The 16697-nt window shown below is 42.2% G+C and overlaps 1 protein-coding gene across 2 annotated transcripts in view; it reads left to right on the top strand.

Annotated features, from left to right (window-relative positions):
• CYP19A1 (cytochrome P450 family 19 subfamily A member 1) overlaps nucleotides 1–16697 on the top strand; it is a 110688-nt gene that overhangs the window by 71566 nt on the left and 22425 nt on the right. For both annotated transcript variants that reach the window (XM_063794949.1, XM_009429125.5), the window contains exons 2-3: nucleotides 4221–4403; nucleotides 10168–10318. In XM_063794949.1, the coding sequence (XP_063651019.1) occupies nucleotides 4259–4403; nucleotides 10168–10318 (296 nt within the window). In that variant the 5' untranslated portion in view covers nucleotides 4221–4258. The remainder of the gene's footprint in view (nucleotides 1–4220; nucleotides 4404–10167; nucleotides 10319–16697) is intronic.

The following is a 16697-nucleotide window of genomic DNA, read 5'->3' as shown; positions in this document are numbered from 1 at the left end:
AAGAACAGCTGTAGAGGAATAGAAACAATGAGAGAAGCCTGCCACAACCATCACTGGAGAACAGATACAAGAAGGAGGAATGGCCAAATGGGTCCAACGCCACAGAATGAGATCAAGAACAAACATAGACAGGGAAGAGGTACAGATCAGGCAGTAGTAAGGTCACGTGTCAGCTCTCAGAGACAGGTTTTGGTGCGATCAGGCAGAAGTCAGGAGATGAGGAAATGGATAGAGAAAAAAATGCATTTCTCCAGGAGCTGGGGTGTGAAAGAGGGATGGGCCAGGTTTGCTGGAGAGAATAAGAGGGAGTGCAAGCTTGGCACCCAGCCCTCAGATCCAGCGTGGCTGGGTCTGTTTCCCTGCTGGGCCAGTAGCCCCCATGCTAAAAGGATTTAGCAGGGTCTGGTCATGCTAGGCAGAACTTCCACAAGGCCAGGGCCTGCCTCCCCTCCCTGTGGCAGGCTAGGGTTAGAGCTATAGCTGTACTAGGGGATCTGGGAGTCCTTCGTGGCACTGTGGGACCCTGAATGTGTTCAGACCCCCAGGTCACCAGGACACCTGGGCTCTGCTGTGTCCCCAGAGGTTTTTGCCCTGACTCAGGCTGAGGACTTTGGGTGTAGGACTCGCGTTTTCTTACGCAGAGGTTGGTGGGGCGTTGAATGAAGTTGTTAGTAGGCTCCACGTAGCACAGGCACACAGGCCTAGTGCATCAAGTGGCCAGAGTCCCTGCTTGGTGCCAGGCCAACGTGGGATGCTGAGCAGGCAGAGACCACTCTGCAAATAACAATGGTGCGACCCAAGAAAATGACCCTGAGAGGGCAGTGGAGACCCAGGCATTTGAGACGGCCTGGCAAATGCATAGCACCTGAGGGCCATGGGCATGTACGTGTATGTTTGGGGGTGAGGGGAGGGTATTACTGGCCGAGGGGACATGTAAACAACCTCTGTGCAAGTTCTAGGACCTTCCTATATTCCTGTACCACTATTTGAAGGCTTCTGTTTAACCTACCCACGTGGCCCATTAGAATGTTCCACTGAACAGGAAAACCAATGTGCATTTAGGAGAGAATCTCAAAGGACCTTTCCAGCTGTGGCATTCAGAGGTCCATAAAGCTTAATCCTTTAAAAGGAATCATTCTAAATAGCCCAGGAGTGAACATAAATGAATGAAAAGTCCATGAATGTGGGGACTGAATCCCATAATAGGTAGCAAAATGGCATGATAAAGAGCATGGGCTCTGGAGACAGACCACCTAGGCCCCAATTCCAGCTCTGTCACATATGAGCTGGGTGCCCTAGGGCAAGCTGCTTAACTGCCCCAGGCCTCAGTTTCTCCATCTGTAAAATGGGGATAATTAGACTTAGCTCTCAGGCTTGTCATGAAGATGAATGGCTTAATATTTCTAAAGTGCTTAGACCAATATCTGACACATAGCACATGTTTTCTAGGTGTTAAAAAATATTCTTTTTGATGGGGTTGTTTGTTTTTTTCTTGTAAATTTGAGTTCATTGTAGATTCTGGATATTAGCCCTTTGTCAGATGAGTAGGTTGCGAAAATTTTCTCCCATTTTGTAGGTTGCCTGTTCACTCTGATGGTAGTTTCTTTTGCTGTGCAGAAGCTCTTTAGTTTAATTAGATCCCATTTGTCAATTTTGTCTTTTGTTGCCATTGCTTTTGGTGTTTTAGACATGAAGTCCTTGCCCATGCAGATGACGAGTTAGTGGGTGCAGCACACCAGCATGGCACATGTATACGTATGTAACTAACCTGCACAATGTGCACATGTACCCTAAAACTTAAAGTATAATAATAAAAATAAAATAAAATAAAATAAAATATATTCTTACCCTGCTGGATTTTTAAGTGATGCTCTTGTCGGGGATCTTTATGACATACTTTTGAGGAAGATGAGAAACCAGGCTTCTTAACTCTGTTAAACATTTTAGACACACAAACAGTCCTCACTTTGCATGGCAGTATGGGGCTGTAAAAATGACCATGCAAGCTAAAACCGTGCAAAGCAATCCTAAAAATCAAGAGAAAAATTACAACTGTTCTGTGACCTTTAAAATTTGTTGTCAAAGCATTAGAAACTCTTACCATAGGTTATAAGTGTGTAGGGGAACAAACAAACAAAAATAGTAAAATATTTTAGGACACAGTAATTTGAAACATTAGAAACAATGCAACATTTTAAGTGTTTTCTTTCTTTGTGAAAATAAACTTACTAAGAGGTTTTTTAAAAGTGCTTGCCTTCTTCTCTTTGCATAACTTACGATACTGAGGGAACATCTTTTCTATGCCAGTGAATTGCCATAGTCCTTTATAAATTTGCATCAGCTTGCAACATCTTATCTCTTTGCTTTCAATGTTGTGAAATACCTCTGAAAGTTCCTATAATGTGAAGTTTTTTGCTGGGATCACCTCCTGTGGGACATCTTCATCCTTTTTGTTGCAACCACTTTCCTCATTTATGCTTTGAACAATGGTTTCAGGTTTCATCAATATAAATCGAAACTTCAAGGGTCCCAACTGTCAGAAAGTCACATAGAACTTACTCAGAATGATGTCAAATTCCACTCTAGAAATTTAAAACCTCACCCTGTTAAAAATAGCTTGTCATCAACAAAGGAACCAGATGATAACAGACACAAGGCTGACTTTTTAGTTTCGACTTATATATATTAAAAAAAAAACAACCACAAAACTGCTCAACATAAGCACAATGTGCTTTCAGGAGAGAATCTCAAAGGACCTTTCCAGTGCATTTTCAGTGCCCTGCACCCAAGCATTAATGATTATTTAAATGGTAGAATAACATAAAATGATGAAGCAACTGGATAAATTCAACTATGTTGTAAAAATTTTGTAGTTGACAGAAATCAGTCTTTGGACTTTAAGATCTCATATAGATCAGAGGAGAAATATAATGACATACTCCTTAAGAATCTGATGAAAGTTATGGCCTTTCTCCATTAGAATGTGCACATGAGCCGATACAATATTTTATGCAGTGTTTCAAGGAATACACAGAGCCCCCAATATCCAGTTAGAAGCCCTGGCTGTGAATCCAGAATTTTATTACAGGTGAAACCCAGCACAAGTCTGATTGAGAGCCATTGCAAGTCACAGAAACTCTAGGCCCTGTCTAAGTAAAGGCAAACCTTGGAGTATGTCATCTGCCACTGAAAATGCATTTAGTGATGACTCACTCTTTCCTCACTATACAAGTTTGTTCAACCTACACCTCTTCAGCTACAGACTACCTACCATCCCTGAAACTCTGTTCTGAGAGTAAAGGGATTACAAAACCTGGCTGAAAAGACAGATTCAATGGCATGTTGAAAAACACAGCAGAACCAGCACATCAAACTGTAAATTGATTGTCTTGCACAAGATGTTAGCTGCTCTTCGAATGAGGTTCCTGAGTGGCACCTGAGCCTATTGCTGGTGGCATCCTATTCTGCCTGTTCTCTCTTTCTTCCTCCTTCCCCATTCCTTTCTTTCTCTTCTCCCTTATTCTTCCTCTGCAATTCTTTTTTTCCACACTACCGTTGGCCGGTCCCTAGGGACACTGTTTAATCTGGCCCATGGTACAAGAGATTTTAGATCTTCATTGAAGTCACTAGAGATGGCCTGAGTGAGTCACTTTGAATTCAATAGACAAACTGATGGAAGGCTCTGAGAAGACCTCAACGATGCCCAAGAAATGTGTTCTTACTGTAGAAACTTACTATTTTGATCAAAAAAGTCATTTTGGTCAAAAAGGGGAGTTGGGGGATTGCTTTTTTTGTTTTTAAATTGATTTGGCTTCAAGGGAAGAAGATTGCCTAAACAAAACCTGCTGATGAAGTCACAAAATGACTCCACCTCTGGAATGAGCTTTATTTTCTTATAATTTGGCAAGAAATTTGGCTTTCAATTGGGAATGCACGTCACTCTACCCACTCAAGGGCAAGATGATAAGGTTCTATCAGACCAAGCGTCTAAAGGAACCTGAGACTCTACCAAGGTCAGAAATGCTGCAATTCAAGCCAAAAGATCTTTCTTGGGCTTCCTTGTTTTGACTTGTAACCATAAATTAGTCTTGCCTAAATGTCTGATCACATTATAAAACAGTAAGTGAATCTGTACTGTACAGCACCCTCTGAAGCAACAGGAGCTATAGATGAACCTTTTAGGGGATTCTGTAATTTTTCTGTCCCTTTGATTTCCACAGGACTCTAAATTGCCCCCTCTGAGGTCAAGGAACACAAGATGGTTTTGGAAATGCTGAACCCGATACATTATAACATCACCAGCATCGTGCCTGAAGCCATGCCTGCTGCCACCATGCCAGTCCTGCTCCTCACTGGCCTTTTTCTCTTGGTGTGGAATTATGAGGGCACATCCTCAATACCAGGTAAGTCAGTCATTTATTTCTGTATCTAAGGAGATTATTTACTTGGGATTTTGGTCCATGATGGTAAAGAAAATTTTGCAAAAGGACAAAAAGCAAACCTGGAAAGATCTCTGAAGACTATGTCTGCGTTAGCAAATGAGGACTTGGGAGAAAATTTTCAGACCAATTATCTGCACATTTTAAATGAAAGCACTTAAAAAATATCTTAGATAAACGCTTCCACTCTGTGCTGTGCTTTCGTAAAGTAGACTTGGCACAAGTACCCTTTAAACAAGCTCAAGATGGGGTGGAGTAAAGTAAAATTCCAGGGTTTTCTGGTTAACTTTTAAAAAATAGATTGCAATTTTGCTCTGAAGGTGAAAATGTCTCTGGAACACCTTCTTCACTGCTTTTCTTCTCCCTTTCACTTTGTTTCCTCCATGCCCCCTCTTTGTCTTGTATTTATCCCTTCTCTTTATTCCACTCATCATTTTCTCTTATTCTTGGGAATGTGGTGATAGTGGTCCCCATTTTCCTCCCACTGTCTGGATCCCATTCGACCCTTATGGGAGCCTGGTAGTGGGAGAAAAATGGGGACCACTCCAGTGCTCTTGGAACATCATACCCCGAGAGAATCTTCAACAAGATCTGTGGGTCAATCAAAAGCAGAGAATAATATAATTATTCAGATAATCCCAATAGAAAACCCCACCCTTCCACCCTTAAAGCCGCAATGATCAGATATCAGATTAATTCAGAATGACTTGAAATTTCAGACTGCTTCTTTAGGTTTCAGTGAAAATGCTTCATTGCAGGCACATCTGTTCCCAATTCCATAAGATATCCAATGAGACTTTAAGAGCATAGTTACACACTGGTAAGTGTGGTGGGCCTCGTCTCAGTAGGATCAGAAGTGGGAGCATGGGGCTGGCACAAAATGCTCTGTGTCTGGATTCTTTTTAACATTCCAGATAATTGCCTGTCTCTCTGCCTGATTCAGCCTGATATTTTAGATTACTTTAATGCCCAGTTTAAAGGAACATTTAGTTAATTTTGTTCTCTGCTCCCTGACAGGGTCAATTCTAGAGAAGAGAGGCTCAGAGCTAAGGGACAACTGTTTCATGGTCTTTAACTTGAACTCTGTTCCCCACTGTGGCCCTTCCTCACTGGATTTCTCCTCTCCCATGGGGGCTTCTAGGTCAGGGTCAGTGAATGGTCGGGGTGGGGTGAGTAAGTGGTGGGGGTGGAAAGCCTTTTTTTCCTCTTCTTCCCTTCATAGGCTCAGGTGCTAAATTCCAATTTGTCTGTGTTAGCAGACAATCAGGCCAGGAGAGTCCAGCACTGCCCACGCAGCATTGCCCATCCAGTGAGCCACAGGTTCTCAAGCTTTTAAGTCTATGTAAGAACACCCAGCAGGTAGGAGCTTGCTAACATTTCTGTTCCTGGACCCTGCTCCTGACTTTTTGACTCAGACTCTTCAGGCCTAGAAACATGCATTTTTAAAAAGTCCCCCCAGATGCTTATGTTAATCAGCACTGGTGGAATTTCCTTGGACCCTTGACCAAGGAGGTCAGCCTGTTAGGACAAGCCTGAGAACCAGCAGCCCTGAAGCTCTGGATCAGTGGGAGAGTAGGCAGCACCTCACTCTGTCCACCATTTCTGGGCCAGGGCCATCATGCTGATCCACTGACAGTCAGATCAAGTAGCACAGTGATTCTCAGCACTGTCTGAGGTAGGAGCTCAGCTAGTTTGGGGTTGCTATTTTTTAAAAAATCTCCCTTCCTGATTTTTTATGAGCAGCCAAGGTTGAGAGCCACAAATATGAGCCTAACTCCTTCATTTGACAGAAGGGGAAACTGAGACCCAGGGAGTTAATCTGCCTTGCCCAGACAAAATGCTATGACAAGCATGAGAAGCCATGGAGTTCAAACTCGTCATTTTACAAGTGAATGGTTAAAGCCCAGAGAAGGGAAATGGCTTGTCATCTCCCCAGCTGGACAGAAAGTGGGAATGTAGGGGGACCACCAGGAAGTCCTAAAGCCCAGGTTGATGATCATTTTGCTAGACAGGTAGTTTCTAGTTTCACACTTTCCTTTTGAAAGCAGAAGGTCTAGTTAGAATCCACTAGTAGCATAGACTGTGAGATCCTATGGTTTCTGGTTGGGGGAGGGAAGATAAGAAAATTGGCCTTGTTTGGGGTGGCTTTTGCTGATCAATACTCCTGAGCTCCTGCCAGCTCCCTTTAATCAGTGGCTCTCTAGGTTCTTGGTTTTAGAGGTTTAGGGGAAGCACAGAGTCAGGAAAGCTCAGGAACAGTAAAAGCTGGAGGGACTTATAATGATTTAAAGCCCTTAAATGAGTTATAATTTACAAGGCAGTTTCGTGCCCATTTTCTCTGGTGAGGTTGGTGTGTTTGTGTCTGTTTTGTAGTTGGCAAAACTGAGACTCAAAGAGTCACACAACTAGTAATGATGAAACTGGGGCTCATATGTAAGCTTATTCTAGCCGTATTTACTGCTAAGTAAACAGGCTGCCCTGTTTTCCTGCTTAGGGGCAGGAGGATGTGTGAAAAGATTAAAGAGATGTGGTTTCTGCCCCGAGGGGATTATATAAAAGTAGTAAAGACAGTCAGGGGCACACACATAGGTGGTTGACTTAGTGCCAGGTAGGGGCTATGAAAGTCCTGAGGAAAGGGTCATTCTTGCGGAGGAGGGGGAGTGGCCGGGGGAGGGGGGCGGGGTTGGAAGCTTCAGTTCTGAAAAATTGCTCCCAGACCATTGATCTGGGTCAGGACTCACAGTCACCTGGCACTGGCTGCTCTCCCTTCCCCCAGGACGTATAGCCATCCCCAGCTCTAAACAAGGGTCCTCTCCCTCCAGATGCCATGCTCTGCCCTGGGTACCACATCCCAGAGAAGGGAACTAGGGGGGAAAAAAGCATGGCAACTGACATTCCTCTTTTTCTTGTTAAGATAATATTTCACAGAAAACTGGACAGTGCGGTGACAAATTTGCCAGCACAATGCAGCCTGACAAAGCGGATGTTACCCTTGTTCCAGAAGCTCCTCGTGTGCCTTTGCAATCACTCTCTCTCTCTCACTCCAGAGCAAAACACTGTCTTTGATTTTGTGACAGTCACTCCCTTGCTTTTTTTTTTTTTTTTTTTATCATTTTACCACATAATTTCACATCCCAGAGAATACAGGTTAATTTTGCCTTGTTTTAAAGGTTTTAGCAGTCAATTCATACATTATGTATTCTTCTATCTTGCTTCTTTTGCTCAATAGTATGTTTCTAAGATCCATCCACATCGTGGCATGCAGGTGTAGTTCATTTTCATTGCCATAGGGTATTGAGTTATATAAATATCTCATGGTTTAACTGCCAGTTCCACTGTTGAGGGACACTTGAGGTGTCTTTAGTTTGGGGCTATTGTGAACAGGGCTGTTCTGAATGTATATGTGCACACAGGTTTCTCTATGGTGTACATCTGTAAGGCGTGGAAAGCAACAGCTTGTTGATTAGGACAGCTGGGGAGAGGTCCCAGCTGTTGGCTCCAAGGAGGCTGTCTCTGTACAAAAATGCAGCAAAGTATTCACTGCTTCTTTTAGGGTGTGAAAGAGGCTCCCACCATCATTGCATGCCTAGATAAGCATTCCCAAATCTGAGAAGCAACGATCAGCTTAATGTGGCTACAACCAGAATATTTCCCTAATATTTTGCCAAAGTTTCTACCTTCCTCCAGCATTCTTCTCTCCAGCTGGAGGGTGGGTAGAAGGCCTAAGATATACACGTAAATGAAAAGGTCACACTGTGTTAACATTCTTTTATTTAGTAATTATTTTTCACATACTCTCCTCTCTTGCCCCTAGACTCTGATGGGGACCATTATGCTTATAACATCTCCAGTCCCTAATTTTAGTGTCTATACCAGTAGTATCTATACCAGTAATTGTTTGTTGGATGAATTAAGCTGATATACAATTGATCGCTAGGGACTCAAAACTCTGGTTCTCTTCTGGTTAGAACACTCAGGTTCTTAATCTAAGCACGAGGTTCAATCTCCCTTTTTCAGTAGATGCATCTCTCCTGCGTCACAGCTTACATTTGAATGGCAGGTCCCAAATATTAAGATTTTTACATGGCGGGCTGGGTGTGGTGGCACAAGCCTGTAATCCCAGCTACTCGGGAGGCTGAGGCAAAAGAATCGCTTGAACCCGGGAGGTGGAGGCTGCAGTGAGCTGAGATCATGTCCCTGCACTACAGCCTGGGCAACAGAGCGAGACTCTGTCTCAAAAAAAAGGATGGCATTTAAAACTTCATCCTTTATATTAGATACACATGCCTAATTAATTTTTAAAATTTATTCAGGAAACATTCGTTGAGCATCTACAATGTGCCAAGCTATAAATATCCAGTGAGATATTATATTATGCATATATTAATTGATTAAAAGTTAATATATCTAATGACAGTTTAAGGAAATACATATTCAATCAAATCTGCTATGGAAATCTTTTAAAGAGCTTAATGAAATTATTTTAATACAAAGTCAGTCATCTACTGTATAATGTAGTGTTACTAAAATAATCACAAGATTAATAACCTTAGACCATATTTTGGTTCTATAGGTATTAACAAAGATCTTTTATTTAAAGGGAAAAAAGAGTTGACAGTCTTGCTCATATTAACTCAGCTATTACAAAGTAAAAGACTAAACACTGTTTGCTGTGTTTGGGATTAAACATCCAATTCAGATGATTCAAGCAAAAGCTTACACTATGTATATTATTACACAACTTTTGCCCATAAGGTGAGAATGCTGTCTCACGTAGTTAGGCATGTTTTGGCTTCAGAATGATTTCACTGACAGAATGGAATTAAAGGAGAAAGATTTAGAAAAACTGCTACTTGTCAACTCCTGAAAACATTCTAAAACTTTTTAATCTAACGTTTTACCAACACCAGTAAAATCAAGCTACCAAGGTTGTTCTCTGATATAAGCAGCACCAAATTCCCCAGTTGTTCCCTGGACGCATGTTCTTTACAATTCTGCCATCCTCTGCATAAGCAAGATTGTAAGCAGCCACTACTCTCGGCTAAAACCAGATCATGGGACTCAAACTCCAATCTAGAGACTCAAAGACCCATTGCCTGACTCCTCATCTCTTAGCTTTATTTTGCCTAATTAGATTTAGCTTAAGAGCCTTTTCTTAAACGGAGTCTTTTTTGAGGGTAACAAAAGAAATAGATGTTCTTGGATTGGACATTCTCCTTGTAGATCTTGTTTCTTTCAGTTGAAAGATTTCCTACAAAACTACAGACCAGTTTTAACCCACCCATTGTGTCAACCGGGGCACTCAAACCAAAAGTTTCCAGAAAAAACTAGGCGCCAAACAGATCTGCCAGATCGTCACTCATCAGCGTTTCCATGTTTGCTACCAAATGCACCAATTGACTTGTATTAGAAACTCACTGATACCAGTTAACCTGGGAAGAAATTAGCACACACACCCCAGTTCATTCAGACTGAAATGATTGAGACCAAATAAAACTAGTGTGGTGTGGATACTGAACTCCTTTTTACTCATGGAGAAGTGAAGAGCCTCATGTTAAGCGTGAGGCTTTTGTTTTGTTTTGTTTCAAATCACTTTATTCGTGATTCACAGATATACATCACATGTAAAGAACACTTAGCTATAAAAGAACTAAAACAGGAGTAACACAAAACAGTTGCAATTTTTGGTGTAACTAAGATGTTGCTTATGCTCTGACACCTGTCCTAGGTCCTGGCTACTGCATGGGAATTGGACCCCTCATCTCCCACGGCAGATTCCTGTGGATGGGGATTGGCAGTGCCTGCAACTACTACAACCGGGTGTATGGAGAATTCATGCGAGTCTGGATCTCTGGAGAGGAAACACTCATTATCAGCAAGTGAGTCTGTTCATAATCGAAGACATACTTTTTAAATCGAGGCTGGAGTTTTTTCCACTTAAGACAACTTTATTTTGAATCTTGATGTCTTTGTTTCTAACGCTATATTTTTACCACTGAAATGAAGTGAGCAATCCCCAGAAATCTAACATTGCAAACAGAATAATTGGGTTTTGCTTGAATTGAAGCCAGCAGTACATAAATAACTAACTCTGGAAAGTTGGGAAATTATTTACAATCTCTGTGAGCAGTGAATGTGGAAACTTAGAAGCCAGATAATTTGATTTTGACAAAACATACTTTAGGGAGAGGTGTTATCTTTTCTGCTTTCCCAAGTTTTTTGGTCTTAACGACAAATAAACATTAAAAAGAACCAAGCCAAACAAACAAAGAAAAAACCCACAGAAAACAAAAATAAAACCCGAGACATCACTGCACTATAGTCTGGGTGACAGAGCAAGACCCTGTCTTTTAAAAAATAAAACAAACCTGAGGCAGAGGTATCTGATTAGCAATTTGCTAATTTATTCTCCTGCCAAGCAACTGAGCACCTCTAAAAGAGCAGATGGTAAGCCGACCTTGGCTGAATCCGATTAAAGTAAAGAATAAAGAAAATAAAAGAACAAGACAGTAGAAAAAGAAGTAATTCACATGCTGCTTTCCCATTTATGACTTTATGCGAGTATCCCGGTGGAGTGATCTTACATAAATCAGGAACAATATTACCCATTTAAAAAAATAGTGTCCTCCCTCTCTGCATTATTATATTTTGTGGATAACTAGCAGATTGAATTAGCTCTATGGTTAACTAAATAGGAATTGACTATAAGGAACTAGTTTGGTGAAATACTTGTTTTCTTGTTTATTGATCTTAGAAAATGGAGAATTTCAAAGATGGCGTATTTCCCTAGACTTTCAGCCAGCTTTAGTAGACTTTTAGCAAAGCTATCTGCAAACATTGTCTCATTAACACATGTTTATATTCGTAATCCCTGATAGCGCTTTACCCACAAATTAAAGCTGACCAGGGTGTTTTACCAATTTGTTAGAATTATTCATTCAGATACAAAGACTATAGCTCAAAAGTAAGTGAAGCTTTTCTAAACTACATAATTTTTTCAGGTCAAGATTACATACATCATCTCATAAAATACCACGGTATCCTCAAAGCCCAAATATTTGAAGCAGATATTGAAAGAAGGGAGCAGGGGAGAAATTGGTATTATTTTAATACTTCTAAATATTTCAAACTATCCAAAAAGAATTTTTTTGACCTGGGATTTTTGTTTGTTTGTTTCATTCAGTTTTGTGTTGTAGCACTTTTAAGAGTAGCTGAGGCAGACCTCACACAACTAAACAGAAATGGCTTCAGGTGGAAACATCATTTCATTGGGTTCATTGTGAAGTACTCTAATGCAGTAGTTTTCAAAGTGTGGTCCTTCAACAAGCAGCATCAACAAGCCTGGGAACTTGTTAGCAATGCACGTTCTTGGGCCCCACCCTGACCTACTAAATGAGACAGTCTGGGGTAGGACCCGCAATCCGTGTTTTAACAAAGCCTGCAGGTGATTCTGCTGCACACTTGAGTTTGAGAACCACTGCTCTAAGAACTAGATCATAATTACTTTTTTATTTTAATTCTCCTGGTCTATTAGGCTCTAGTCAGCCAAATTTAAGTGACTATGATACGTTCTTGATATGTTCTCATTTTAAAAATCAGTACTTGAGTCACTTTTACAACTGGCTATGGTCTCACAAATATCCTGGAAGCACTGGTGTTTGGGTTTGGGGGTAGGGACATTTGCTGCTGCTCTTTCATTTCCCCGCACAGCCACCTGCCTTTCAGCTCTACCCAGCCCAGGGTCTGCCTTCCCCACCACCTCTTTCCCTCAGCAGACAGGTGAAGTGACCCCCAGGATATTTATCTAGAAGGATATCTACCTGCTGCCCAGGATCTAGCACAGTGCCGTGCCTCTCACCCTAGCTGTACCTTAGAGTCACCCAGGGAGCTTTTCAAAGCCCCACTGCCCAGGCCACACCCCCACTTTTAGATCAGAACCTCTGGGGGTAGGACTCAGGCATCAGTGGTGTTTAATACTCCCCTGGGAGTTTGAGAACATTCCATCTAGAGAGGGGGTGGAGGAGGAAGCTCCTGGGGCAGGAGGGCCTCTCCCCGGGGTTACAGGAAACAGCGATGCAGGACTGGTTTTGTCTTATGCTAAGGTGGTGGAGGTTTAAGACTAGAACTGGAGTAAAGAATGAGAGACTTGAGAAAGGACCACAGTACCAGGACAGAAATCATTCTGAGATACTAGATATTTCGATGCTAGATTCTTAAATCTCCAGAAAAACTCCGTGAATTTCCAAAGACAATTCCTGAAGTGCTTGCTCGTTACAGTGGGGGTGGCATCTGACCACTCCGCTAGTCTTAACTAGGAAACTGACTCCAACAACCCCGACCGACTGAGGCGCTGGTGCACGCTGAGACGCAGCCACAACCCACCCACACTACCCCCAGCTCTCCCAGTTCTTTCCTTTTCCTGCCCTCTCAGGCTTTTCACTTGTTGGAGTCTTTGTGTTCTCTTTAATTGCCTCAGAGCAGTTCAATTTTGTTGTTAAAGGCTGAGCTCCCCGCGGGAATAGGACATGTTTGTCCCCATCTCCTTTCCTTGCCTGCTCTTCAAGTCCCTTCCAGCACTCCCCGTACCTCTTGAAAAGACCCCATTGGACCTCAGAAAGATTTTTATTTTTATTTGAATAGTTTGCCAGATTTTTTTTTTCTTTTGAAAAGTTTGAGGTCTGTAGTCATTACAACTGTGTAGAAATTATGGTCCAACTTTTCCAACCAGCTTCGTCCCAAAGTAGTAGGGGCTGCAGAACTTGAGGGGAGAAGTCAGGCATGTGCGCTGCTGAGATGCCGCGTGTGCCACTGGGGGCGTGGAGGCACGGTCCATCTGGTGAGCTGTAGATGATGTGTGCACCGTTCCCCAGGCAGCTACCCAGGCAGCTGTACTCTAAATTAATGAAGGTCTGTAGGTGCTGCGTATGACACTATATGTCCATTATATGTCCCTAGATTAGTTTTTGTCATGAATACAAAAAAAATTTATGTAGCACTCATAAAGGGAAATTAGCAATTAGCATGCTAATTTGGGTTATATTTGCATATCTGTTAGCAATTAACATACTAATTAGGGTTATATTTTTACATCTGTCTTAATGATGTGCAAATTTACACATCATTTACAGGGGCTTCCTTCATTTATTCTGTGAATATACATTTACTGAGAATTTATTATATACTAAGCACTGAATGATTCTAAGTTGTAATAGTCATTATTGGCTCTTCATCCATTAAATATTTCTTGAAAACTTACTATGTATAGCAGCAGGTATTGTTCTAAACTCTGGGAATACAGCAGTGGACAAACCAGCCAAAATTCCTTTACCTCATGGAGCAATATGTCGTCACTAGGTCAACAATAAACAAGTAAAATATATAGTGTATCAGTAGAGTGACCAATTGTTTCAGTTTGCCTGGGACCAGGGCCTTTCCCAGGATGTGGGACTTTCAGTGCTGAAACTGGCATAGTCCCAGGCAAACCAGGATAGTTGGTCACACTGTTATCAGGCAGATAGGTGTTACATAGAAAAAGAATAGGGAAGGAGGATGGGGGAGGACCAGTTGTAGAGACGCAGGTGTGATTGTAAACAGGTGGTTCAGGCAGCCGTCACTGAGAAGACAGCATTTAAATAAAGACCTAAAGGAAATGAGCAAGTAGCCCATGAAGAGACCTGGCGGGAAAGCATTCTAGACAGAAGGAACAGCAAGTGCCAATATTCTAAGGCGAGAACCTGAGTGGAAGAATACAGGAGATGAGAGAGGCAATAGGGTACCAAATCACGTCAGGCCTTGCAGGCCATTGTAACAATTCCGGCTTTTACCCCCTGCAAGAAAGGAAGCCACTGAAGAATTTGAGAGAGGACTGACACATATGACTCATTTATGTTTCAGCAGAATCATTCTGGCTGCTCTGTTGAGAATAGGTGCAAGAGGACAAGGGATGGGGACAGACAGACCAGTTAGGCAAGAGGTGATGGTGGCTGGTCCAGGTGGTAGCAGTAGAGGTGATAAGAGATGAGGGAAAATTCTGGACATATTTTGAAGGCAAAGCCAACAGACTTGCTGACAGATTGGATGTAGGGTGTGAGAGAAAAAAAAAGAGTCAAAGTGCTGTCCAGTTTTGCATTGAATGGGGACATCGTGTCCTGAGATAGGTGGAGCAAGTTTGGGAAGGGGAGAGATTAGGGTTCCATTCCAGACATGTTAGATTTGACATGCCCAGTTGACATCTGAGTGGGATGATTGAGTAGAGAGAACTGAACCTTGAGACCCTATAGTGTAAATAGGTCAGAAACTAGCAACAGAGACTGAGAAGGAGCAGCTAGACCGAGAAGAGAAAACCAGGAAAGTGTAATGTCTGAAAACCAGGTGAAGAATCCATATCAGGGAGTAGAAAATTGTGAACCATGTCAAATACCACTGATGGGGCAAGGGAATGCATGGAGATTTCAGTACTGCATTTAGCAACAGGGAGGTCACAGGTGACCTTGACAAGAGCAGTTTCAATGGACTAGTGGGGGCAAAAGTCTGACCAGAGAAGAGAATCGGGGGAGAAGAATCAGAGGCAGCAAGTGTAGACAAGTCTTCCAAGGAGTTTGCCATAAAGAAGGCAGGAAATGGGCCAGTAGATGAGTGAGATGTGCGGGCAAAGGAATTTTGATTTTTAAAATAGGAGAAATTACAGCATGTGAGTTGTAGGGGGACTGGTCAGTTATGGAGGAAAATCAAATGATTGTTGATGGAAGAGAAAGAAAGAGTGTGCTAGGTGAGATGTGAAGAGGTCCCTGGGGACAAGTGGATGGGTTGGCCTTGAATAGGGACATGGAATTTCCATAGTAATAGGAGGGAAGGTGGAATATATGGGCACAGGTCCGGGTCATTGGGGATTGTGGAAATTCTCTTGTAGTTGCTTCCACTTTCTTGGGAAAATTGGAAATAAAGTCTTCAGCTGGGGCTGAGTAGGGAGAATATAATAGTCATCTAGAAGAGTGAGAGAGTGAATGGGCTGGGGACATGCAGTAGCATTGCCAGCGACACTAAGGGCCCACTTGAATTTAACCGAGACCTGACAGCAGGCACGTGTGCGCTAACGTACACACATGCGCACACATGTGTGCACATGTGTGGTTTTTCTTTTTTTCCCAGCCCACTTCAACTGCCAGGTGCAAGCACAGAATAAGCTAAGAGTTGGATTTAGCTAGAGTGTGGTCTTATCAGACAACCATGACAAAGTAAGAAGAGGGTCAAGGGAGTTGAGGATTCAGGGAAGGGTATTTTAATTTTAATGATTGACAGTAATTTTTTCCCAACTTTCTGTTAAGAAAATTGTCAAATGAGTAGGAAAATTGAAAGAGCCATCCCCCTGCCACACTTTTCCCCCTGTGACATTGACATTTTGAAGAGACCAGGTCAGCTATAACATATCCCACATTCTGAATTTCTCTCACTGTTTCATCAGGGTGTCATTTACTATATTCATCTATTCTCTGTATTTCTTATAAACTGAAAATTGGGTCTAAAGGCTCAATTAGATTAAGGTTGCACATTTTTGCAATAACACTTCAGTAGTACTAGGAACTTCATATCACATCACATCAGAAGATGAGTAACAGGTTGTCCCACTAGCACTGATGTTAAATTTGATCACTGGTTAGGTGGTTACAGTGAGATTCCTCTGTTATAAAGATTGTTTATCTCTTGTAGTCACCTAGAATTTAAGCTGGGTAAGTGAGGATATTAGAGAAGTGAAGGACAGTGAAAAGGTGATAGGATTGATGGAACAGATCTACATGAGGCAAGTGTTTTTAAATGTTTGTTACCTGCCGGGTGCAGTGGCTCACACCTGTAATGCCAGCACTTTGGGAGGTGAAGGTGGGTGTATTACTTGAAGTCAAGAGTTTGAGACCAGCCTGGCCAACATGGTGAAACCCTGTCTCTACTAAAAATGCACAAAAAATTAGCCGGGTGTGGTGGCGGGTGCCTGTAATCCCAGCTACTCAGGGGGCTGTGGCATGAGAATTGCTTGAACCTGGGAGGTGGAGTTTGCAATTAGCTGAGATTGCGCCACTGCACTCCAGCCTGGGCGATAGAGTGAGACTCTGTCTCAAAAAAAAAAAAAAAAAAAAAAAGAAGGCACCAATTATTCCATTAATTGCCTCCTCATCACTGTTGAATCTGCCCACAAGTGTGTGAATTGTTTAATCCCAGAACTCAGGTGGCTTTCTTCTCATCACCTAAGAGCTTACTCCCTGACTA

Source organism: Pan troglodytes, chromosome 16 (assembly GCF_028858775.2).
Source record: "Pan troglodytes isolate AG18354 chromosome 16, NHGRI_mPanTro3-v2.0_pri, whole genome shotgun sequence".
Lineage (NCBI taxonomy): Eukaryota > Metazoa > Chordata > Mammalia > Primates > Hominidae > Pan > Pan troglodytes.
Note: the sequence above shows the minus strand (reverse complement) of the source record. Positions and strands in the feature narration are given on the sequence as shown.